This window comes from Narcine bancroftii, chromosome 1, assembly GCF_036971445.1.
Source record: "Narcine bancroftii isolate sNarBan1 chromosome 1, sNarBan1.hap1, whole genome shotgun sequence".
NCBI lineage: Eukaryota > Metazoa > Chordata > Chondrichthyes > Torpediniformes > Narcinidae > Narcine > Narcine bancroftii.
In genome coordinates this window covers 191,524,381-191,552,102 of record NC_091469.1, presented here as the reverse complement: position 1 = coordinate 191,552,102, position 27,722 = coordinate 191,524,381, and the positions used below count along the sequence as shown (strand labels likewise).

At 41.1% G+C, this 27,722-nt stretch overlaps 1 protein-coding gene across 3 annotated transcripts in view; it reads left to right on the top strand.

Moving 5' to 3' along the window:
• Positions 1-27,722, top strand: part of ccdc180 (coiled-coil domain containing 180) — a 136,624-nt gene that overhangs the window by 73,479 nt on the left and 35,423 nt on the right. For all 3 annotated transcript variants that reach the window (XM_069885833.1, XM_069885842.1, XM_069885852.1), the window contains exons 26-29: positions 6,554-6,670; positions 11,396-11,494; positions 13,990-14,076; positions 26,205-26,371. In XM_069885833.1, the coding sequence (XP_069741934.1) occupies positions 6,554-6,670; positions 11,396-11,494; positions 13,990-14,076; positions 26,205-26,371 (470 nt within the window). The remainder of the gene's footprint in view (positions 1-6,553; positions 6,671-11,395; positions 11,495-13,989; positions 14,077-26,204; positions 26,372-27,722) is intronic.

Genomic DNA, 27,722 nt, shown 5'->3' with positions numbered 1-27,722 from the left:
CTGTCACCCATCCATCTACCCTCCTCCTGCCTCCTAGGTGTGATGGTGTCCCTATAACTCCTGTCTGTTACTCCCTCTGCCTCCCGAACAATCTGGAGTTCATCCAACTCCAGCTCCAATTCCTTAACTTGGCTTGTTAGGAGCTGCACCTGGATGCACTTCTCGATAGGATAGTTAAGAAGGCCAATCGGATGCTGGGCTTCATTAGTCATTAGTCAGAGGATTGAATTCAAGATTCGAGATGTTATGTGATACCACACTTAGAATATTGTGTTCAGTTCTTGTCACCTCATTATGGGAAGGATGTGGAAGTTTTGGAGAGGGTACAGAGGAGATTTGCCAGGATGTTACCTGGATTGGAAAATAAGTCTTATGTGGCAAGGTAAGCAGAGCTGGAGCTTTTCTCTTTGGAGTGTAGAAGGATAAGAAGTGACTTAATAGAGGTCTCCAAGATTCTGAGAGGCATAGAAAAGGTAGACAAACATTGGCTTTTTCCCAAGGCAGGAGTAGCAAACACCAGAGAACAACTATCTGTATAAAGTGAAGGGAGGAAAGTTTAAGGGAGACATCAGGCGTAAGTTCCTTTTTACACAGAGTTGTGAGTGTCTGGTATGCCTTGCCAGCAATGGTGGTGGAGGCTAAAACCTTATGGGATTTAAGAGACCCTTAGATATGCACATGGATGAGAGAAAAATACAGTCGGTTATGAGGTAGGAACGGTTTAGTGTTGTTTTGGTTGGAACTCATAGATCGGCACAACATCAAGGGTCATAGGGCCTGTACTGTGCTGTAGTATTCTTTGTTCTAACCAGAACACTTGGAGAAAACCAATGTGGTCACACAGACAATGTATAGACAGTGGAAGATTTGAACCCAGATCACTGCCCCAATCTGCCCAAGATGTATGATGGATTCTGAACTTTTTTATACTTGCGGGTTTTAGCTGACTAGAAAAGTATAGTAGTTTATGTTCCAAAATCAAAATACTTGCAGAAGCTGGAAATCTGAAATAAAAACAGAAAATATTGGAAACACTTAAAAGACTGGGCAACATCCATGGAATGAGTTAAGGTTTCAGTCTTTAAGATCCTTCATCAAAACCAGTTAGCATCTATTTGAAGAGGTGAAGCTACTCTAAGCTATATGTCAAGACCTTAAGGTATGGAGAGGAGGCTGGTGAAATGACTTCCAATGTTGAGAAAGAAAGATTGCATTTATTATATCTTCATCAACTTCATCCCCACCCCCATTTATCCCATTCTTCTGAAGACAATACAACAAGGCTTTGTTTGAGAATCATGAGTGCTGTTTAAATGTACAATGACTGATGTGCATGTATACAGTGCCCTTCATAATGTCTGGGATAAAGACCCTTTTATTTGCCCTTGTGCTTCAGTTTAGAATCAGAATATATTTTCACGAATAAGTCATGAAATTTGGTGTTTTGCGGTAGCATCATGGTGCAAATATTCATTTTATAACCATATTACGACACTACCAAATAAAAATAATAGTACACAAAAAGTAAGATCATTCTGGAATCAAATTGACCAAATATCAAATCTCATTTATAAAAATAACACTGCGGTAGCAAAAAGATGTATCACGATCGCTTGGAAGCCTATGGGAAAAAAATCACATATAACTTAAAGAACAGATATGACCACAAAGGGGCCCAAGTACAATAATAAAAAGGAACAAAAAAGGGAAAAAAAAGTAACTATTATAAATATAAAAATGTAGTTTCCCCATCTGTACTCTATATGCTTAAAATATATGTAAGCTCTGACAGTGAATGGATCTGTATGTATGGAAGGGGGGTGGGGGGGGGGGACTGTTGTTTTTGTTTGATTTTGTGAGAAAAAGTTTAATATATTGTATATTTAATTTATTACTATGTATAATTTTGGAAAGATAAAACAAAATTAAAATATTTAAAAAAGGAATCTGATGGCAATGGAGAAGAAACTGTCCCTTATGCTGTTGAGTGCTCGTCTTTAGGCTCCTGAACCTTTCTCCTGATGGTTGCAGAGTAAAGAGGGCATGGTCTGGGTGGTGGGGTCTTTGAGGATAGAGGCTGCCTTTTTAAAATGCCACCTCATGTAGATGTCCTCGATGGAGTGATGTCTGGTGCCTGTGATGTTACCCTCTGGAGTTTATTCTTGTCCTGAGAGTTAGTACCTCCATACAGGCAGTGATGCAGCCAGCCAGAATGTTCTCCTGTTGAAGTTTACGAGTGTCTTCAGTGACATACCAAATCTCCTCAGACTCCTCGCAAAGTATAGCCGCTGGCGAGCCTTCTTTGTGTTTGCATCGACGTGGGAGGCTCCAGGACAGATCCTCGGAGATGTCGATACCCAGGAATTTGAATTTCTTGACTCTCTCCACTACTGAGGCCTCGATGAGGACTGGGTCATGTTTCCCTGACTTCCTCCTGAAGTCCACAATCACCTCCTTGGTTTTGCTAACATTGATCGTAAGGTTGTTCCATTGCCATTTGTGATTCTGCCAACAACTGTGGTGTCATCGGCAAACTTGTAGATAGCATTGGAATTGTGCCTGGCCACCCAGTCATTGGTGTGTAATGAACAGAGCAGTGGGCTAAGCACGCATCCTTGGAGTGCGCCAGTGTTGATAATCAGTAAGGAGGAGACATTGTTTCTAATTTATACTGACTGTGGTCTTCTGATGAGAAAGTCAAGGATCCAGTTGCAGAGTTTGTAGCTTCCTGACCAGCACTGAGGAAATAATGGTATTGAAGGCCGAGTTGTAGTCGATGAAGAGCAGTCGTATGTATGAATTGGTGTTTTCGAGGTGATCCAGAGTTGAGTGGAGAGCCAGCGATATTTCATCCGCTGTGAAGTGATTGTGATGATGGGCGACTTGCAGTGGCCAATATCTTTGCCTAGGTACGTATTAATTCTGGCCACGACCATTTCATCACAGTAGAAGTTAGTGCTACTGGGCTGTAGACATTGAAACAGCTGGCACTACTCTTCTTGGGCTGTGGGATGATTGATCCCCTTTTGAAGCAGGTGGGAACCTCTGACTAGAGCAATGAGAGGTTGAAAATGTCCGTGAACATTCTGGCTGGTTGGTTGATGCAGATTTTCAGTACCCTGCCAGGTACGCATTCAGGGCCTGACACCTTGCGAGGGTTCACCCTCTTGAATGATGTTCTGACGTTGGCCTCAGAGACAGTTATCACAGGGTCCTCAGCCTTTTTAGGGATTCTAGTAGGCATTATTCGATTCTTCTTCTCAGTTTTAAATTTATAATCAAACAATTCACATGCAATTAAAAAGTACATTCCAGATTTTATTCAAGATTTTTTGTATACATCTTGGTATGACCATGTGGAAATGACAGCACTTTTGATACATAGTTCCCCCATTTTGGAGCACTATAATGTTTGGGACATTTGGCTTCACAGATGTTTGTGAGTACTCAGGAATATTTAATTGCTTAATTGGTGCAGGCATAAGACAGGTAGATTTGCTTTTGATCAAGTCTGAAGTCTTTAGTTACCATTTTTCAACATAAGGACCAGAGTTGTGCCTATGAAAGTCAGAGAAGCCATTATGAGGTTGAAAAACAATAATAAAATCGTAAGAGACATCATCCAAACCTTAGGATTACCAAAATCAACTGTTTGGAATATCATTAAGAAGAAAAAGCTCAGTAATTATGGAAGGACTGGTATTCCAAGGAAGACCTTCTCTGCTGTTGACAGAAGAATTCTCCTCATAATGAAGAAAAATCCCCAAACTTATGTTCAACAGACCAGAAACACTCTTCAGGAGGCAGATGTGGGTTTGACAGTCAATATTCTCTGAAGAAGACTTCATGAACAGAAATACAGAGGCTACACTGCAAGCTACAAACCACTAGTTGGCCACAGAAACAGAGTGGCCAGATTACAGTTTGTCAAGAAGTATGTCAAAGATCCTGTAGAATTCTGGGAAAATGTCTTATGGATAGATGAGACTAAGATTAACCTGCATCAGAGTGATGGCAAGAGCAATGTGTTGAGGCGTAAAGGAATCATCTAAGATCCAAAGCATACCACCTTTGCCATGGTTTGCATCTTGCAGTGTACCCTCTGTATTTCCGTTCATGAAGTCTTCTGCAGACAATAGTCGTTGACACATCCACAATGGCCATCTGAAGAGTGTTTCTGATCTGTTGGACAGGTGTTTGGGGATTTTTCTTCGTTATGAGGAGAATTCTTCTGTCATCGGCAATGGAGGTCTTCCTTGGAATACGAGTCATTTTGCAATTACAGAGCTCACCAACCCTTTCTTCTTAATGATGTTATAAACTGATGATTTTGATAATCTTAAGGTTTGGCCGTTGTCTCTTGCTGTTTTATTCTTGTTCTTCAGCCTCATAATGGCTTCTTTGACTTTCATTGGCACAACTCTGATCTATATGTTGAAAAATGGCAACTACAAACTCCAAAGGTGATCAATAGCTTAGAAGCAAACCTTGCTCACTTATACTTGCACCAATAAAGCAATTAAGCATACATGAGTATTCAAAAACACCTGTGATGCCAAATGTCCCAAACATTATGGTGCCCTGAAACGAGTGGACTATGTATAAAAAGTGCTGTAATTTCTACATGGTCAATCCAAAATGCATACAAATAACCTTGAGTAAAATTTGGAATGTACACTTTAATTACATGTGAATTGTTTGATTACAAATTTAAAACTTTGTAGAACTGGGGCAAATAAAGGAAAAAGTGTCTTTATCTCAAATATTATGGAGGGCACTGTAGATCTGTAGCACAGCTGCCTTGCTGATGAAGTCATTCAAGGGTGCACTGCTGATGTCCAGAGGAAATATGGAAAGTCTCCAGATGTAGGCACTATATTTGACTCCAAGATGGGCTAAATTTCAGCTCAGTGCAGCAGCTAACACAGTGGTACTCAACCTTTTTATTTCCACTCACATACCACTTTACATAATTCCTATGCCATCTGTGCTCTGAGATTAGTAAGGGATTGCTTAAGGTGGGATGTGAGTGGGAAAGGAAGGTTGAAAATCACTGCTCTAGACCTAATTGTTACTGAAATATTTTGCTTAAGAAAAATGGTAATTGGCCCATTTCCTTTGGAGTTATAAAACCGTGCACATAACGAGGCAATTAGGTACAATTAAAACAGTGGTTTTCAAACTTTTTCTTTCCATTCACATCCCACCTTAAGCAATGCCTTACTAATTACAGAGCAGCTATGGCATAAGGAATACTTAAAGTGGGATGTGAGTGGAAAGAAAAAGATTGAGAACCACTGAGCTAGCACCTCTTTTTGCATACCTAAATAAAAACTATTTTCAACATTAATGGTTGATTGCTGATTGATTTCCTCTGATTGTTCCATCTGTTCTGTATTTGGTTCTTACTTAAGTTCTCTAAAATTGTTGACACTTGGGCATGCTGTGCCAGGTTCAATGGTGCATATTTTTAACCTTGCATATATTGAGCTTGACCTGGTCTCTGACATCAGATGATTGAAATATGCAATAGGTGGCATAGAAATGTCCCAATTCAGTGATCTTGTATGAATTTCAAGATGGAATGAACCTGCAAAATATGAATAAGCACATTGGGATGATTTTCAAATTTTACATATTAGGATAGAGTTGAACTTCTGGACTAAATGTGTTGAAAATGAGACACTCAAACTTATTTTAGGCCTGGACTTTATTTAAAAACATCTGACCAGCTGCCCTCCAAACTTGGGTCAACTAATAGTCTTGATTTGGTGTAACATATGGTCATTGATCTTTGGCAGCAAAGTACACTTTCATTGCGAGTTTTTGGTGTGTGTGTGAGGGTTGTGGTTGGGATTTGGGGCAGTTGGGAAACTATTTTTAAGGAATAAGCCTTGGCACTACAAACACAATTTAAATTTTACTCCAATAACACTTGCATGCCCATTAAAGTAAGCCCTGTATGTGTAATATAAAAAAACTTTAAAGATAATATACTTAATTGATATTAAAAATCAATGTGTTTTTATTGAGCTGTATTTTTAAGTGAGTTGATCTGTTTAATAGTTTACCATTTCACCCACTATTCTGTCTACAATCACTGAAGACGTATTGGAGAAGCTGAAAAGCAGCCTTTCACTGAATAAAGCAAAAATGACGACCAGAAATCTGAAATAAAAACAAATATTTCCAATTAGTCAAACATTTGAAAGTGAGAGATATGATTTGAAATCAGAACCAGGAGGAAATATAAACAATTATACACGGAGGGAGGAACAGGGACATTTAAGGGTGAGTGGACAAACAGAAATGATAACTAAAAGATATAGAACTCTTCACTGACTCATCTAGAAAGGAAATTAATCAGCAATCAAAAGAAGGCATATGGTTACCTGAAAGAGCAAGATTAGCTCACAATGAAACTTCTAGTAACTGTAGGCGCCAAAGTGCAGGTCAGATTATGCCCTCGTCATATGTGACATTAGAAATGACAGTTAACAAAATGTAAGTCATAGCGTGTTATTGAATGTGATGCTTTTTTCATTCTTTCAAGTCTTCTGATGTGATCAAAGAAGTTGAAGACAAGTATATGCGTTACACCTTAGATTTGGTCTTCATTGAGAAAATTAAACGCTTTCTGACAAACACTCAAACAAGAATCAAAAGTGAGGTAAGGACAGCTTTCTGAGTATCTGATGTAGTGAAGTATGGACGTTGTACAAACCAAATACAAATCACTTAGTTCAATTTTACAGCAAAAAGGAAAAAGTATCAAAAGCTTCCTTTGTTGGTTGTTGAATTTCTGAGACCGAGACAAATCAGTACAGGGTATGGGGAGAAATGGCCAGTTAATGGATTCTGCTTCTCACAACTCTTGTACTAGAGTGAGTGCACCAACAGATGTTTATTGAAGGCCAATAAAGTAAGGTCCTTTAGAACCCTTCAGTGGCTTACCATTTAAAAAAAATGCTTTCTTGTGGTGGCGCACATATTTGCAGCAGTGAACCAGCCCCGCTTGTCACACATGGTTAGTGGAGCAGCTGCAGCAAAGATGGGATCCCCAGTCCTTCTCTTCCAGTACAGACTGGAGGTGCTTGTGTGCGCTTATGCCAATGTGACACGAGTTCCAGAATGCAAGGGGTGGGCTCCAGAGGGCCTTAAAGGCTGTGGCACAAACTTCAAAGTAAATCCGTTGTGCTCAATGTTGTCTTGTTTCTTCTCTCTGCACTCACACACAACCTACTACATTCTTATCTTTATACCATTCAGAATAACCTCACATATTTTAACAATACTTGCTATTGTGACAGATTATGTTGTTTATATTGTATATAGATATGATTTAGGGACATAAAGCGTGGCAGGTTTTTTTTAGTGCAGATCACATACAAACACTTCAGATCAGATCTCAGTTAAAAGGCTGGAGCTCTGCTCAAGCCAGACTGGGCAGCTCCTGGGGGCCTTTGCAAAAACTTTGGGGAGTGCTCAAAAGACTTCACTAATGGATTGTTGTTTTGAAAAGCAACAGATGAAATAACTCAGAGGAGTAGTTCGGAGCTGCAGGCTGTCTGGAGTGCTGCTTGCTGTTCTAAGAGGTTCATGTGGTTTTGCAAGGAGAGAGAGAGAGAGAGTCAAATAGGCGTGTGTGTGTGTGTGTGTGTGTGTGTGTGTGTGTGTGTGTATGTGAGAGAGGGAGAGATGGAGAATTCAATTCTGCAGTTTTACAGTCAGCAGCACCAGCTGGGACTGCAACAGGACAAGCTGGAAAACTTGTAGAAAAACCCCATTTGGAAGACGGGTTGGGAGTGCTTAGTTCAGCTGGGTCAAAGCCCTTGTGGTTCATACAAGAGGAGAGGACTGGCTGTATAACATTTCACTTGAAATAAGAGAAACAAAAAAGAACTCTGTCATGACCTGAAAGAAAAAGGTTATCATCTAAAAAACCCTGATGGGGCAAGTTTCTTTGGCAAGTCACTGATGTGGCTGATTGAAGGGCACCAGTTTGTGTTCAGAAACAATGAATCTCTCTGAAAATTGACAAGAACCTTCCTAAGCAGTAACCATTTACCTTTCAAACACCAGTGTCTGGTGAACTTCATAAATGTTGAATTCTGTGCACAGTATAAGAATTGCTTGCAACCAATGAACTTGGGGGAATGAGAAGTGAGATTAGACTGTGAAACTTATACACACACATTACATACACATGCGCTTAGAATTAGAAGGGGGTTAAGTTAGGTTAGTTAAGTTAATAGTGATAAGTTAAAGTGTGATTCTGTTTTTAATGTTTAAAGATAATTAAAAGCAACTTTTGTTGGTGAATATCTATTGCTGCTGGGTTTATGGGTCCTCTGGGCTCGTAACACTATCAACAATACAAGGCTATTTGACAGTTCGCCAGGCCAATGAACCTTAAAGGTCTGCAAGAGTTCATGGCCATGGTGAATTTTTACAACAGATTCATCTCTGTGGTTGCCAGCATCATGTCACTCTTCACATTAAGGTTGGACTCCAAGAAAGAACTCAACTGGACTTCCGAGGCGCGGTCTACATTCCAGATAACCATGAAGGCCCTGGCTGCCACAACAATGCTTGTCCACCCATGCATAGATGTGCCCTCAGCCCTCACTGTTGATGTGGACAACAGCTGTCACCTTCAAGCACCTGAACTGAAGTACAACACGTGCAACAGAGAGCTGTTGGCCCTCTACCTTACCTTCTGCTATTTTTGCTACTTCTTGGAGGGGTGGCCTTTCACAGTCTACACAGCCCACAAGCCCCTGACGTTTGCATTTTCCAAGTCCTCTGACCCATGGTGCAGCAGCAACACTTATCTTGCATCTCAGAGTTCACCGCCTCCATCCGCCACCTCTCAGGTAAAGAGAACATTGTTACTGATGCACTCTCCAGGCTGGCTGTTCACGCCCTGTCGCACGGCATTAGCTACCATGACCTAGCTTGATCCCAACAGGAGAATCCTGAGACTCATGCACTGCCAAACTGCACAGGTCCAGTGGCACACCAAGCCCCACCTCCAACAGTTTAATGCACCGACTCACAAGTTCCAGCATGTCCACGCCAACATAAAGGGCCCCTTGCCTGTCTCCTGCTCACTATAGTGGACAGATTTACCCAGTGGCCATCCCCACTTCAGACGCCAGGGCTTTCCTCTCCATCTGGGTCTTCTGCTTTGTAGTCCCAGGGCACATGACTACCAATGAGGGGCCCAATTCACTTCTGCCATTTGGAACAAACTCTCCAAACTCCTGGGCACCCAACTACACTGCACTACTGCCTACCACACCCAGTCCAATGGACTTGTTGAGTGTTTTCACAACAACCTTAAGTCAGCACTGATGGCAAGGCTGGAGAGGCCAAACTGAATGGTCGAACTGCCATGGGTCCTCCTCGGTATCTGCACAGTGCCGAAGGATGACCTCAAGACCTCCTCAGCAGAGTTGGTCTATGGTGAACCCCTTGCAGTCCCTGGCCAATTGCTTCCTTCACCACCAGGGCAAGACTCCAGCACTGCCATCATACTGGAAAGACTGAGAGACAAATTGGGATCACTTGCACCACCACTGCCATTGCGACACTGCTGCCCACCCCTCTGCTTACCCTGCTGACTTAGACACCTGCAACGTGTTTGTTTGCAGGGGTGAACACAGGCCACCCCTCCAGTATACCTACAAGGGACCCTACAAAGTACTTCAGAGGAATGTCTCCACTTTCACTCTTGACATCGGGGGCAAAAAGGAACTTTTCATCCTGGACTGCTTCAAACCAGCCCATTTAGACATAAGAGCCACCGGTGTCAGTCCCACCGCCAACACATAGGGGTCAGCCTCTGAAGCAGAAGACCTTACCCACAACATGCTGGTTCTGGGGGGGGGGGGGGGGGCGGGTGTTTGCGTGGTGATGCACATATTTGCAGCGATGAACCAGCTACTTGTCACACGCGGTCAGCAGAGCAGTCACGGCAAAGATGGTGCTGCGGGTCTTTCTCTTCTAGTACAGACTAGAAGTACTTGTACGCACTTACGTCAGCGTGATGTGAGTTCCAGTACGCAAGGAGCGGGCTCCGGAGGGCCTTAAAGGCCGTGGCATGAACGTCAAAGTAAATCAGTTGTGCTCAATGAGCTCACAGCCTGTTGTCTCGTTTCTTATCACTGTGCTCGCACACAACCTACTACATTTTTATCTTTATGCCACTCAGAATGACCTCACAATTTTAACAATACTTGCTCTATCTTTATCATTCAAATCCTCTGCATCCTTTTTGCAGCCTGCGCTCTCTCTGAGCTTTGTATCATCAATATATTACACATGGTTCATACATCCTAATTGCTTACCAGATAGTGAACAGGCAGGATCCCAACACCAACCAATGCAGCACCCTATTATTCATAGACACCCAACGTGAAAATGATCCATGATCCACTTCATTCAGTCAACCAATCCTCATTCTGTGCCATTATATTCGCCCCAATATCACACCCATTTTTTTTGTTTTCGTTATCTCTTATACAGCACCTTCTCAAAAATCACAGAGTTGTTCAGCACAGAAACAGACCTTTTGGCCTCCCAAGTTCATACAGTGCATCAATCAATCATCTATATTAATTCTATTTACCAGCACTTAATCCAAAGATGTCCACATCTTAATGATTCAAATACTCATCCAGGTAATTGTTAAATCTTAGTGAGAGCACCTGCCTCCACTTTAGCTCAGGCAATAGATTCCTGATTCTCTGAGTGAAAATGTTCTTTCAACTCCCTTCTATACCTGTTGTAGTCATTGTAAACTTTTGTCCTCCGGTTTTAGACATGTTCTCTTTGCGGATATCTTTTGGAAAATTAACTATACTTCGTCAATTAATTTGCTCTTAATTATTTTGCTATGTGCAAACTAGCAGATTGCTCATAATTCCTATCTTAAATCCATGTTTACTCTGGCTGCTTTATCATTTCCTTCCAACATTTCTTATTGATGTCAGGATAACTTGTCTATAGTCAGAGGTGAAAGTGAGCCAGTATTGACCTCTACAGCACATCCATAAGAAAGTGGCATTGCAGTCACTACAAATAGATTAAATTGGCAATATTAGCAATAGGCCTGCTTAGGTAAACACCTTCAGTTACTTTCAACTGTCACTAGTTCTACATTTTTTCCTCTTTTCTGAAATAGCAGTATTTCCTAACTTCTTTACTGTGGGAACCATTCAAGGATCTATGGAGCTTTGCAGTATTGTTATCAGTTGATCACTCTCCTAAGCACGAGGTCAATAACATTTCATCAGAAATCGTAAAGAGCCTAAGAACTTGGAAAAAATGTTTGGAAATGTTCACTAGTAGTTGAATGTTCACCTGTATGTTTTGTTTGACTATATTGCAGGTGTCCAAAAGTAACTATCATCTCCAAAGTATAGCTTCCCATCTTGAGCAGCTTGAAAGGAAAATAGATGCCTGCGCCCGTCCAAACCTAGACAAAGAGGTAAATTTTATTTCTTTTGCTCGCATTCTACTGTTGCTGATGTTGTTGCTTTATAGGGTTGCTGATTTCTCCTCTATCACAACAATGATTGGATCTTCCCAAATCACCTGGAATTGTCCCACAAGCCTTCTGGTAATGGATAGAATTATATTCTAAGGCAATTCTACAATTTGAGCACTTTAATCTTGTAGAGCTCGTCGAAAGAACCAGACTTGTTGATCCAAACCAAGGCTTTTATTAGCAAAAGACGGGAGCTCTTCTCAGGTGGCCGACCAGTCCGGAATGATCTGACCTGGCTAGGGACACAACCCTTTAAGGCCCAGACAGTAGGCGTGGCTAAGCTCTCAGCCAATCGCTGTAACCACAGTCATTACATACTCTAGATACTGTAACTATATACATTGGTGATAGGTCTGTACTATCACAAATCTGCTTTACATTCACTATGAGGGCCTGGTATCTTGCCTCTTTGTTCAGCTATAGCAAATAATCCCAGAATGCAAATCCACAGAACTAGATTTGTTTACTTAGTTTGCTTCTGCCTCAATACAGCAGTGTTTTCCTTTAATGCCTATGTAAATTCGACTCATGCACTTGTTATACATTGCACTCCTGCATTGATTAAGCCTTTTAAACACCTATGTTCTTTCATTTTACCTGTTCCCTTGTCCCTTTTTGACCTCCAGTCTATAATAATCAATTATTGGAATCACCTCATCACTATTGCTATTGTGCTCTCCCAGATGTTCTGGCATAACAGTGTCCAGATTTCAACAATTTGATTATCAAGAATATTGATTATTTTAAAAAATGCTCTTCATTAAATGTTAAGCAGCAAAATGCAAAGTACTGCACAGATACTTGAGAGATACTTTCTAGAAGAGTTTATGAAACCTTTTCCACATTCTCTTAAGTAAAATTTAAGGGAACAAAATTTAGTAGACAATCCAACCTCACTCTCCAGTCTGTAAGATCTTTTTAATTAGATAAATCAATTTTCCTCATGTTTTTAATTTTATTACCATTAATATAACCATTAGCTCCTCTCAGTCTCACTCCAAACAAATCATCCAACAATTAACATTCCTCAGGCTGCTTTCGTTTTTCCTCCATTTTGAAATTGTGAATTACTTACGAACATCATCAAACTACAACTTAATCCATTTTAGATCCAACTTTTTCTACAGTTTGATGTTTTAACCACAAGATCTTCCCTTCAATTTTTCAATATCTTGCATGATTGATGGGCAAAATCATGAGTGAGACATATCCTTTATTTATTAATGAAATAGTGGCAATGAAATACTGCTGTCTGATAGCCTTTGCATCCAAATCAAGTATTTCTCCAGCTTACAACATCTGCCCATTTTGAAAAGGATGCTGTGGCACCATTCATTTTGTTTCCAAGTTATGTTTTCCTTGTAAATAGTCTCTCATTTCTGACTTGCCAGTAATTGAGGTAAATGAAACTCCTGCGGGATTAGCAGTGCTTTGCTCTCTTCTCAATCCGGTGTGACGTGAAGAATGGATCACAGAAAGTCCAATCATTATGTTTCTATAATGGAACTTCCTTACACCATGCCAGTTGTGACTGTGATTTCAACACACATTTTTAAATAAAACAAAAGTTATTTTCAATCTAGCCAGTACTTTTTTCTCTGTTGCATAATTTGGCATTAACTTGTTATTTTCACATCTGAATTGTTGACGATTTGAATGTTCTAAACAAACTCATACTATCACATTTTACTGCATTATGAAAAGTATCCTGCTTGTCCGTGTTCTTCAGGCATTTTATCCATTGAGAAATTGTTTTAATTCTTTCTTTTTATGGTTAACAAGAGCAGACATGGAACTTAAGAGGCATCTGACTTCCCTTAAGTTAATAGTTGAATGGTTAAAATTGACCTTGGGATCTCTGGAATGAAAAATCTGAAGAAAATTATAGCTGGAGCTGCCTCCTCCCAGTGATATTGACTGATTGCAGATGAGAACTGATTGCAAATGAGGTTCAGCTCTCAGAAAAAAAACCTTTTCTGACACTATTATGAAGATTGGCTACCTGCTAAATGCTAGAAGAATGGCAGGATTCTCACAGTGTAGTTCCTCCAAAATGAGGAAGCATTCAGCAGTTGGAAAATCATGAGAATGAGAAATCAGAATGACAGGAGTGATTCCTGCCTAACAAATTGCTGGATGTCACATAAACGCACAGTGATAAAATCCTCTGTAAACCATTAAATGGTTTTGCAATTGCTAAAAGCTACAACTGAAAATGATTACTAGAGACTGAATATATGAGCATTGAGGAAGAGGAAAAAGAAGTTAACATTTTGGAAAAGAAATTTGCATCCAATTTGAGAAAGAAAATCATGTCTTTTGCTAAGAATTCCAAATCAGTGGAGTGAAAATGGATTTAACTTGTGCACATTCTTTTACTGTTAAGTAATGTAATTGTAATTGTCACCATCCTTACCCAATCCCACCCCTCACAGATTGTGTTGCCTCAGGATCTATATCGCTTTACTAAAATTATCAGGGATCTAATGGAGAAATGGGCCATCTATCTCAATTGCTTGGTGGTAAGTGTAACTGTGCATTTTTATTTTTAAACATCTTAAAATCAGATCCAAATTTGCTCAGCATTAAACAGCAGAAGACAGAGAGACCCCAAGTTTAGTCTTTGGTTTGGGCTGTCAGCTGATATCTAAGAGCTGAAGAGGAATCATTGCAATTGGACTCCATCTCTGTCAACTAAAAAGGTAAGTCAGCTAAGATCTCAAGCAGCTATGAGTTCTGGAGAATAAAGCTTATGGAAGTTGACAGAAACGAGAGCAGGTCATTGACCTAGCCATCATGTTCTGCCATTACATGATCATTGCTGATCAATACCTTAAGCTCTGTCCACTCCGAGATGTCACTCATCATTTGATTAAATGCCCAGACTCACCACCCTGTAATTTCTTTCTTTCATTTTCTGTAAATGCAGAGGAACTTAATGTCTTTCCTAACCACACAACACTCCAGGATATTTTCTAGCCAAATTAATGCTTGTAAAATGATTGCAATGTTTTTCTGTAAAGTGATAAATAAAGGAATGTTTATTTTATTAGCACTAGCAAGATTTATATTTGCATAAAAATATGTAAATTTTGCTGGCTGTTTCATAGTAATGTATAAAAATTTGTTTTGTATAGTTTAATAGAAAAAGAAATATGATCTACATTAATCATAGGGTCAATGGTGACTAAAACATTCACTCTGTCACTAAATGTTAGGGTGGACCAGGCGCAAGTATATAAGTTATGATCAGATCGAACTTTGATATCAAGAAGTGTTTTCCCATCCTGTAGAATATTGGACCTCTGGTGTGGTCTGCAAACTCAAATTTCAATTGGTTGAATTCATTCAGAAAAGAGCTGAATCTGTTCCTAACTGGAGCAGATATCACTTTAAATGAAGGCCTAGTCCTGTATAACTGTAATTAGGGCTCTGGGTGATCTCCAAGACTAGTTTTGATTGTCCACTGGACCAATGAGGAATCTCCCAGATAGCGTTTCCCTTTCATTGGCCAAGTTGGAACATGTACAAGGCATTAAACAAGTACAATTTTTCTCTAGTAATTTTGTGACCAAAATGAAAGTTGCGGGCGGGGGGGGCAAAATTTAAAAAAAATAAAATTTAATTAAAAACTTAAAAATTTTAAAATGAAGGTTGCATATTGTGTATGCACTCACACAATTAAGACTTGGAGACGTGATGCTTTCTCATTCTTTACTTCTATTAGACTAACATGGCTAGTAACACGCAGGGTTATATATATATATGGAAGGGTGATATCTTGACGTGAGCATCATGATGTCCAGCAGAGTACAGGCTTATACTAAACACTATTTCCCCTCCCCACCGTGCAGTAAATGCTGACTGGGCTCCTTCGAACTAAAAAGTTTGCATCAGGCCCAGGACTACGTGAGAATAAGAACTCATTTCATGAGTAATTATAAATATAAAAGGGAAAGTATTTAATAATAATCAAGGCACATAGTCTTTAAAATAAACAGGTGGTCTTCTTTCTCTTTTGGACCGCCTCGGCATGGTTTGCTGTGCTGGTCTTTAATCGGGACCGGTAGATAGTTGGGTCAGTGGTTGAGTCGGCCTGCTTTCACTGACCTTCAGTGGTGACTGCCCATCTTCGCTGCCCTCCTGGCTACGTGTTTCAGTTACTGGACTCCTCAGCTCCGCGACTGTCTCTGCCCCCCCCCCCCGCAACACCTCACTCGGCTTGAGGGGTGGGAAGGTCTGGGCAGACCATGGCAGGTCTGATTCGATCTCTTCCAGTTCATGAAGTAATTCATGGACCTTAGAGTCAGTCATTGCTTGTAATTGGTCAATGTGTTGCTTCCACAATCTGTCCCCCACTAAAACAGAATATGAGCAGGAGCTCAATTTTTCTAAGATTACGGTCTACTGTCCGTAACTAATTTGTGAGACCACAGCTATTAGGAAAGTCTCACTTATCAATGATCCAGTGAAGTCTACGTGAATCCGATGCCAGGGTTTGGATGGCCATTTCCATGGGTTAGCTTTGGCTGCATTGACTGACATACTGTGCATTCTCTTACTGTTGTTTCAATATTTCTGTCTATGGAGGGCCACCAGACATGCATCCAGGCCAATGCCTTCATTTGTACCATTCCCAGATGGTTGTGGTGCAGTTCTGATAACATGATAGTTTGCCATTTGGCTAGAATAATTGTATAGGTACCCCATAGTAATCATCCTTCTTTGACTGATAGTTCATGATAGTGTATATGGTAAGGTTTTAGATCTTCTGGAATGACTTCAGATTCAGGCCACCCATTACGGGTGAAGTGTAGGATCTTGCTTAATGTTGCCTCTTTTCGGGTTTCCTTTCCAATCATCTGGGCTGCAATGGGCAGTTGTTGAAGTTGTTCTTGGTTGATAGTTGCTGCCTCTGCCGTCCATTTAATAATTTCTTCTCGTTGTTCTGTCTTGGGTAGCGGCATCTGTGTGATAAGGCATCTGCATGGGTGTTGTGTGTTCCTGGTTTATATTTTATATCATAGTTATATGCCACTAGTAGCATGGCCCATCTTTGAATTCTGGCCACAGCTAATACTGGTATATCTTTCTGTGGCCCCAGGATTAAACTAAGAGGCTTGTTGTCTGTGATCAGGGTAAATTTTCTTCCATAAAGATATTGGTGGAATTTTTTGCACCAAAAATGATTGCCAATCCTTTTTCTAATTGGGCGTAATTGCGTTTGCTTGTAGTTAATGTTCATGAAGCCTATGCTACTGGTTGCTCACCTTTTTCTGTGATTTGGGATAGTACCGCTCCTAGTCCCACTGGTGAAACATCCACGGCTAGTGTAACTTCTTTTCTATGGTCGTAGTGGATCAGCATCTTATTTGTTGACGTTAGTTGACCAACTGTGGTTTTAGTTTCTGTGTTCCAATACCATGTTTGACCTTTCTTGAGTAATTGTTTCAGTGGGCTGCATAGTGAGACATATTAGTGATATGTTTTTGGTAGTGATTTACAAGTCCTAGGAAGGACTGTAATTCCAATTTGTTGGTTGGGTATGGGACCTTGTAGATGGCTTCTCTTCCTACTGGATTCATTTGCACCCCCTCATTGTTGATTGTAAACCTAAGGTATGTTACTGAGGGGAACATGAAGACACATTTGTCCTTTTATAATTGTATATTATCCTGTTGTAGTCTGGTTAAAATCTTTTCAAGGTTTTGTAAGTGTTCACTGTCGTTTCAGCCCGTGATAATAATATCATCTAGGTGACGCCCAACTGAGAGTCCGTGTAGTAATTTGTCCATCGTTGCTTGAAAAATTCCAGGTGTTGCTGAAATTCCGTAAGGAATTAATACCCAGATGGGGATTGATTGTCACATATTCCCTTGATTTTATTTTTGTCCAATTCTATTTGTTGAAATGCTTGTGACAAATCTAGTTTTGTGAATTTTTGCCCTCCGTTTATTGCTTGGAACAATTCTTCTACCTTGGGCGTGGGGTGTTTGGGTATTTTGTGTGATGGATCGATGGTGACTTTGTAATTGCTGCAAATGCGAATCTCACCATTTGCTTTTTGTATGCGTACAATAGGCACTTCACAATCACTGTATTGTATTGATTCTAATATGCCTTCATACTTTAGTCTGTTTAATTCGGCCTCAGTTTTCCATTTTATAACAAATGGGACTGTTCTGGCTCTGAAGAATTTTTGGTTCTGCATTATCTTTTAATTGGAGTTTGGCTTTAACACCTTTGATTTTCCCCAATTCATGTTGGAAAACCACTGCATGGTTGTTGAGGATTTGGTCGAGTTCTGGCTGGGAGGTTTACATTTAGTATTGAACCGATTTCCAGCCAGTCTAGGGGAATGCGTTGCAGCCAGTTTCTTCCAAAAAGTGCTGGTCCCTGGGTATCTATGATGTAGAGAGAGAATGTTGTTGGTTGCTGTTATTTGTATTGTACTTGGACCGTACTTTTTCCAAAAATTTTGATTCTGTCTCCTGTAACAGATCTTAAAGTTATTTAAGTTGTTTTTACTGGGAGGTGTGGTAGCAAGCGTTTCCTTTTAATGGCATTAGGGACATCTCTGCCCCTGTGTCTAACTCCATCTTCAGGGAGTGTCCGTTTATTTTTAGCTGTATAAAGATTGCTGTGTTTCCTCCGTTTATTCCTCGGATGTGTAATATCTCAGGAGTTGAAATTTCAGGAGCTTGAACATCAGCCGTTGGGCTGTTTTCATCATCATTCCTCAGTGGTTGCCCCCCCCCCAACCTTTTCTCTCTGCAATTGTTTTGACTTTAATTGCCTGCTTATTTGCAGGCCACCTGTGCTTTAGAAGCGGGCATTTAGCTTTGATATGTCCTTCTGTTTTGCAATGGTTACATTTAGAATCTTTGAAGAAAACGTTTTAATGTAGGTGGTTGTATTTCCCACAACAGAAGCATTTTTTCTTTATTTTTAAAAATTTTTCTTTTGCATCAAACATAAACATATATTTCTTCATCTTGGACAATACATTACAATAAAAATGATTCAAAATGATACATAATTTTGTTTTTATCCTCTCTCTCCCCAAAGAAAGGAAGAAAGAAAGCACAAAAGAAAAAAATGGAGTGGATTTTTAAGAGATTACATAAACCAACATATTTATAACATATCCAAATACTTAAATCTTATGTTTTAAATCAATTCTAAATGTTAAATTTCAATATATCTAATATTACTCCTAATTAATCATATATCTATTAAGAATCTCATATCATTGCCACAAACAACCCCTTAAACAGCAGCAGACGGACTCCGGCACCTTTCACCTCCCATATATTACATAAGAACAAAGGCTAGTCCATTGCCCCATTCCAAATAGTTCCTTCTCATTTACTCAGCCTATTAAAAGGAAAAGTTTCCACCAAATCTGATTTGATTACTGCCATGGTCTGAGAGTTCTATGTGCTTTTCAATTTCAATTGAACCTCATATTTTTAAATAAATTCTAAATGTTAAATTCCAATATATCTAACAATAATCCTAATCAATCATATATCCATTAAAAATCTCGCATCTCTCCAACATCCAATTTAAATTCAGTATTGAGTCAATTCTCTAAAGTAAAATAAAACATCATTCATAAATAAACAAATAAATAAATAATTTTATTTTTTTGTATATGTATATATATAGAGTGGAACTTCCTCCACTCCCCCCACCATTGGGGCTAAGGAAAAAAGCATCACCCCCATCTATCATGCGGGATGTGGCTCATTGCCACAAATGAGCCTATGAACAGCAGTCGATGGACTCCAGCACCCTTTACCTCCCAGGTATTACATCAAAACAGAGACTCTAATTTACTAGTCTATTGTCTCATTGCAAATAATTCCTTCACATTTACTCGGCTTATTAGAAGGTAAAGTTTTCACAAAATCTAATGCCTGTTTGTAATCCATAAAAAATTATTTTTGCCATCCAGTAATACAATCTTCATTGTCGCTGGATAATGTAATGTAAACTTGTATCCCTTTCCCCAAAGACTTCTCTTGACTTTATTAAACTGTCTCCTCTTAGCCAACAGCTGTGCAGTAATATCCGGTTAAATGAAAACTTTCGAACTATGATATTCAAGAGGACTTTTCTTTATTCTTACTTTTTTTGCTACTAAGGTGAGAATCGTTCCCTTGTCTCGATATTTTGAACATTTAATTACTATTGAGCGAGGTTTCTCATTTTATTGCGGTCATGGTCTGAGGGCTCTATGTGCTTTTTCAATTTCAATTGGACCTTAAATTTAATTTATCCCCCAGAACCTTAGATATCCATCCTTGGAGAAACTGAATCATGTCATGTTTTTATTCTCCTTCCTCCAAGCCAACAATCTTAATGTTGTTTCTCCTACTAAAATTTTCCATCTTATCAATTTTTTCAGAATTTATCTTCCTCTCAACAATTTCTTCCTAAACTTCAGATTCCAAATTGTTCAGCTTCTCCTTTATACATTCACCCTTTTCATAAACCTTCGTAATATTCTGATTTTCCACATTCTGTTTTTCTTGTACTCCCATTATATTTGTTGATAACTGCTCATATTTTTCATTTATATCTTTAAACTCAGATCTTAAATAATCTATTTCTTTCCACAGCATTTTGATATAATCCCACATTTCCCATACCATCTGTTGCAATTCACCTTCAGAGTTCTTTTTATCCTTTTGTTTTGCCTTAGTTTTTTTATTTAATTATGTTAACATCTTCATAGACTGAAGCAACCTCTCCAAATCTTGTCTGTTCTAGTTCTACAACACTTGCTAATTCACCACTGAAATCAATCATCTCACTCGAACTCGACACTTTGACTCCACTTAAAGAATCTGTTTTCTTTGGCTTGACGCCATCTTCGCCAGCCGAAAGGCTGGTTATGCTTGCTGCTACTCCCAGCAACTCAACTTTCTTAGTTATCACTCCAGATCTGGGATTTCTCTGCCTCTTTTCATATCCAGGAACAACACCTTCATCAGCTCCAGCAACAACAATTCCTTTCTTCAAAGGCATTTTAAAAAGTAAATGGACTATTCTTCTCTTCTTCCTTTGTATTTTAATCTCTGTTTACTTTAGCTAAATAATATTTTTCTTCTATTTTCCCGGGAGTTTTAGAATCCCATGTCCCAAGTCCTCCGTGTGTCATGACTCCCCCACAATGGAAGCATTGTTGGCGGGAAGACCTCCCGACCAGTAGGTCTGGTGGACCCATTTCCATGTTTTTAATCTGCCATTTCAGAGCTGCAGGCAGCCTTGTATGCAATCTGTAACATAATGTCTTCATCCATTGCTAATAATTTTTGCCTTGCTTGCCGATTTTACAGTCCCCTCACTAATCTGTCTCGCAGTGCTTGATTTAGAAACTGCTCCAAATGACAGTGCTCCACCATTTTGTGCAACGACGCCAGGTATTCACTTACTGTCTCTCCTGGTCCCTGTCTCCTTTCATAGAATCGTTGCCTTTCTGCCATAATTGGTGGTTTGGCGCTTAAATGGTTCCTTAGAGCTGTACATAATTTGTTGAATGTCTTTGTCCCTAGATCCTCCAGAGCCAGCAAGGTCTTAAGGAGATCAAATGATTTGCTACCAATTATACTGAGGAAGAGGGAAACATTTGCGGTTTACTGGGCCTTCCACAATATATGGGCTACACATTAGTGGTTAAACCGTTCTATGTAGTTATCCCAACTTTCTTCTACTTCTTTCTTCTACTATACCCAACGCATATCTTTGCCTCCGATGGATGCTGCAGGACCTGCCGAGTTTCTCTAGCTATTTACCACAATCACAGTATCTGCAGACTTCTTTGTTTCATACATGTACATTATACTTGAACATTATACAAAGCATCAGAGTCCTCTAATAATCACTGTTGATATGTTTCTTGTGGCACTGTGCCTTTGAAAATAATTATTTATTTTCTCTGGACATTTTTCAACTTGTTACATGAACAATGTATTTCTTTTGCTGAATGGTTACAATGATAGCCTTATTTTCTGCAAGGTAACTGACATTGTATTCTATAAATTCGGACAAGTTTCTGTGTGTGTGTGTGTGTGTGAGAGAGAGAGAGAGGCAATGACAATATTTGCAGAAAAACTTCTGGAAATATCCTGTAACTTTTATTAATTATTTATTTGCAGTGGGTTTGAGAATTCGGAGTATTTTATCAGTATTTTTCAGGGTGTCTCTCCTGCAAAAATTAAAGATCATTGGCATGATGCAAGGAAAGATTATAGATCAGAAGGACAACTTCCAGTCAGTGTCAGTTGCCCAAAACATGGAGGACATGATCTGGGACGCCTGTGTCACTGCTAGGTGTCAGGTTGGACTACGTGTGCCAGAGACTAGTCCAGTAGAGTAAGTTGGACTTAAAAGGGGCAATCGAACACATAAAATCACTGGAGATTGCCATCTGTAACATGGAAGCTTACTCGGTGAACGGAGCGGGGGGCTACACAGTGGTCGCCATCTTGGGATGCAGGTTTACAGGCCAGCAGTCTGCTACCGTGTTCGATGAGCAAGCCCACTACAGCCACGGCCTCCCAGGAGCACCCGAAGTGCTACTTTTGTGGGCTAATCAAAGCATCCCCAAAAACACTGCCTAGCGAAAGGCGCTATGAAGTGCAGAGAGAGGAGGCACTACACGAAGGTATGTCAATCACAGCCACCTTCTAGTCCCAGCACCGCCACGTGCACAGCATAGGAGCCATCATCTTGGCCACAAGTTGGCTTCCGGGGATGACCACTCTGCGACATGAGGCCATCATCTTGGACGTCGCCAACTTCCGGGGATAATCACGCCACCGCTTGGGTGCTGCCATAATGCTCCCAGACTACGAGTCAACACATGGCAGACTACAAACCAACATGAGCCTCTGTGGTGCTGGACCAAAACAGTCCACATCATCTCTCTTGATCAATGATGGACATTTCAATCAATGATCAGGTGACACGATGCCTTTTTGATAGCGGGAGCACTGAGAGTTTTATCCATCCCGATACGATGCAGCATTACTCCCTTAAAGAAAAGCCAGTAAGCCATAAAGTCACCCTGGCCTCAAAGTCCCACTCAACCGAGATCTGCAGCTACACCATTGTGACGCAGACAGTGGAGGGCATGACTTACAAGAACTTTAAATTCCTTATCATGCCACAACTTTGCGCACCAGTGCTGCTGGGGTTGGACTTTCAGTACCACCTCGAGTGTCACAATGCAATACAACAGTCCCCACCCCCTTCATAGTCGCAACCGGCAATTCATCAGCACACCGCCACCCTCTCCCACTGGCCCAACCGACATGTGGTCTCTCCACTCTCCAAGTCGATCCTCCACCACTGTCTGCCAACCTCACTCCCCCCACCACCACTGTTAGCCAGTCGCTACAAAAAGCAGGCAAAACAGTGAAGGTGACGGGGTTTATTAAAGTAGAGGTCAGGTGATTCCTGAATGAGGGGATTATCCAGCCCGTGGAGAGCCCAAGTGGTGCTGGTCAAGGGTGAGGGTAAACACAGAATAGTGATTGATTATAGCCAGACTATTAACCACTATACACAGCTAGATACATATCCCCTCCATCACATTGCCCAATCAAATTGGCTAATATCGTATCTTTTCCATGATTGACCTGAAATCTGCCTACCACCAACTTTCCAGCTTTTGAGGTAGATGACTGGCTCTATCATTTCCTCATGGTCCCCTTCGGTGTTACCAATGGCATCTCTGTTTTTTTTCAGTGGGAGGTGGACCAAAATGACCTGTGTGCCACCTTCCCCTACCTGGATAATATCACGATCTGTGGCCATGACCTGCAAGATCATGACGCCAACGTCCAGAAATTCCTCACAACAGCAAAATGCCTAAAGCTCACCTCCAACAGGGATAAATGTGTTTTCCGCACTACCCGCCTGGTGATCCTTGCTTGTGTTGTGGAGAATGGAGTTATTGGCCCTGACTCCAACTGCATGCATTCACTGCTAGAGTTCCTCCTTCCCCACAGTCTCAAGGCCCTGAAATGGAACCTGGGGTTACAGTGGATGCCATATTATGCAGATAAATCCCGCTCCCTCATCAAGTCCACATCCTTCCCCTGAAAAGAGAGGCCCGTGCAGCCTTCAGTTGGATATAAGAGGATATCCCTAAAGCCACAACATATGTGATGGATGAATCTGCACCATTTTAGGTCGAGAGCAATGCGTCCGACTTCACCCTGGCAGGTAGGCCCATAGCCTCCTTCTTCCATACCCTCCAGGACCCTGAAATCCAACACTCCTCAATCGAGAAGGAGGCTCAGACAATAGTTGAGACATTGCGGCACTGGAGGGATTAACTGGCTGGCAGACATTTTACCCTGCTCACGAACCATTGGGCCATGACATTAATTTTTAACAATAAACAGTTGGGTAAGATAAAGAATGATAAAATTTTGAGATGGAGGATTGAACTCTCCACCTATAACTACAATATTCTGCATCGGTTGGGGAAGCTCAATGAGCCCCCAGATGCCCTATCCCTAGGGACATGTCCCAATGTCTAGATAGACCGCCTCAAGACCATTCACAATTACCTCCGCCACCCCAGTGTCATGAGATTTTTCCACTTTATCAAATCTTATAGTCTGCCATACTCCATTGGAGACATGACCAGGGACTGCCAAGTCTGCGCAGAGTACAAACCACACTTCTTCCAACCTGAGTATGGATTTCAAGGGCCCCCTCCCCTCTACCAACCACAACATGTATTTCCTCATGGTCATTGATGAGTATTCACATTTCCCCTTTGCCATTCCCTTGCCCAGACATTGCCACCACCACAGTCATCAGGGCACTGCACAACTTCTTCACCCTGTTGGGTACCCATCATATGTCCACAGCAACCGGGGGTCCTCATTCATGAGCGACGAGCTACAACAATACCTGTTGGCCAGAAGTATCGCCACCATCAGGACCACTAGTTATAACCCCCAATGGAATGGCCAGGTAGAGAAGGAGAATGCCACTATGTGGAAGGCCATCCTCCTTCCCCTTGTCCAGGGGGGCAGTCTGTCTCTCACTGGCAGGAAGTTCTTCCCAAGGTGCTCCACGCAATCAGGTCACTGCTTTGTACTGCCACCAATGCTACCCCTCTCGAACAAATTTTGTCCTTCCCCAGGAAGTCCATGTCGGGCAGCCACCCTTCCATCCTGATTGATATCCCCAGGGGCAGTCCTGCTATGGAAGCACGTAAGGGGCCATAAAACCAACCCACTGGTCGAAAGGGACCAACTCCTCCATGCAAATCCTCAATATGTGTACATGGCCTACCTGGATGGCTGGATGGTCTCCAACTGGGACCTCGCACGTGCGGGGGCACCTGAGGAGCATACCCCCACCAATCAGCGATCTCCTTCCATGGATACCCAGTACATGCCATCGCTCCACAACCCCACCCCAGTCACTCCAGTTGAGGTTGCCACGCCCCCAGGAGGTCAACACAGCTCTGGAAGGCTAGGATGAATCAAATGGCCCCAGTTACCACAGAGAAACTGACTCTCCACTGGGCAGACTTAACCTCTAAAACCTTTGTAAGACTTTGTGCCCTATGTTACCTCACCGGATAAAATTTTTAAAAAGGGTTGAATGTGGTGAACTGCTGTACACTCATTTATCTGGCTCCACCACCCCCCCCCCCCCATTCTGTGACTGTGCCCTTGGCTCCTCCCTCTTGACCGTGTATAAAGGTTCCAACAATATAACCCCTCCCTAGAAAGCCTGGGTCACAGCATGGGATGACCTACAAATTTATTGTAAATAAAGGCCTACAGTTCTGTAACTAGTCATTTGAGTTATTGATAGTGCATCACCAAGATCCTCTCCGCCAGCCAATGGACTCTGCTTTTATCACCTGACATTAAGATAAAAGTGGTGTCACTTAATACAGACTTTAATTTGATAATTTGGCACCAAGATGGTGGTGCCTGTGCTCAGCAGCATTCCACAGGGGGGTTGCAGACTCTAGGTGAGCAGCAGGGCACCAGAAAAGGGAAGAGCAAACCCTGTTGAGAAGGAGAAGAATAGCATACAGGATGGCGGCAGAAGGACACATATAGGTGCAAGGTCAAGGGAACCAAGTATTGGAGCCAGGATTCGAGAGAGTGCTGAGAGCAAGGAGGATCTCAAGGCACTGAAGGCTGCCTGACATATCGGAGGTTTGGATCTGGGCTTCGGTGTGCAGCTGCGGAGGCTGTGGGAGCGCTGGAGGCGACTCCACGGACTCTCAATGACTGAAGAGATTCTTGTTTCACTTTCACTTAATACTCATGGCGACTTTATTTGCTTTATAGCGGACAAAAGTTGAAGTATATTCTATATACTGCATTTTTATTGTATTATTACGCGACAATAAAAGGAACCTTTTGAACTTTTTTTTAACCTTTATAACTTTCCTGTAATAAAACTGGAGCAGGCTCAGCACCAACAATCGGGCTACATTGGTACATCTGACCCAGGGACATTGGAATGGATTTCTTGTATTGGGGTTTGATGAATAAATGATAGTTGTTCTTTGTAAGTTCATGTGTCCAAAACAATTTCATTATTAATTATTAAATAACTAAACTATTAATGTCTGTGAATTTTCTTTTCTTAGAATCCAGTTGCACAAGTTCTTCTCCAGGGACCAATTGCTACAGCCACGCGTGGTGAATTTCGGAGTAAAGTCAGCTTCTCTGTAAATGAAAATTTGTTTCAGCCCACCAGGAAAGGACGAAATGCCATTGAAGATGTGGCAGTTGATGTCATCAAAGAAATACTCCGGTGAGTGAAAATGGCATAATGATTTCACAGGGACTAGCAAGCCACAGATGGAGGTGCTGAGCACCAGTAATGTGTGATTACCAGTTCCTCATTAGTAAAACTTCTCGAGTAAATGAAGGATGCTGGAGAATTCTGTACTCTAAATGTTTTGCGTTGCACAGTGTACTGCCCTCCTGAAATGCAGAATGACAGCCAGCACTAAGTGTAACACAGGGAGAATAATGCACTCTGATGAGAAATAAATGATGAGAATGTAGGTGGACTGTTAAGTTTGCTGTTAATGGTAGAATATTAGTTTAGAAAGATGTGAGGATACAGAGAGACTTGGATCAGTTATAAAGTTGATGGAATGGTGGCAAATGGAATTTAATCCTGACAAGGATGAGGTAATGAATTTTGGGACTTCAAATCCCAAATAGTAGAGACCACAGGAATGTTGATTTACAGAGGGACCTTGGGGTGCAAATTCATAGCTGCCTAAAAAATGGTGACTAGAGTAGAGATGAAGGCATTCTTTTCTTCAAAGGTCGAGGCATGGATTATTTGGTACATCATGTTCCAGGCCACATTTGGAGCATTGTGGTCACCAAGGTGTGGTAGCATTAGAAATGGCATGGAAGAGATTCACCAGGAACTTTTCAGCATAAGTCATCAGAATTTCCCTGACAAACACTATTCATATATTTCTTGTGCCAAAAGCTTTGTGACCTAAAATGACTGTTTTGGATATAGGGAGGATGTTTCCTTTGGCTGAGGTTGTAGAACCCAGAGTCACAGTCTCTGGATATGGGTGTGTGTATAAATACACACACACACACAAACACACACACACACACACACACACAAACACACACACACACACACACACACACACACACACACACACACACACACACACACACACACACACACACACACACATCTAAGATGAGAAATTTTTCACTCAAATGGCAGTGAACTTGTATTCTCTACCTCAAAAAGCTTTGGCCAAGTTGCTGAATATATTTAATAAGGCAATAGTTACATTCCAAGACCAAAAAGCAAAATGGATGCTGGGCAAAAACAGGAATATGATATTGGGGGAGGGTTAGCCATGATTACATTGAGTGGCAGAGCCGGCTCAAATGGCCAACTCCTGCTCTTTTTTTTTTGTCCTATGTTCTATGCTTCAGCCAAGATGGGGCTTGACAGAGTAGGCCTCCTCTTGGGGAAATCTAGAAGAAAGCAGCATAGTCCAGGATAAGGCCTCACCCATTTAAAATGAATGAAGAGGTATTTCTTTTCAGAGGGTAAAGAAGCTTTGAACTTCTGAAACCATCTATGGAGGTTGAACCATTCAAAAGAAACTTTT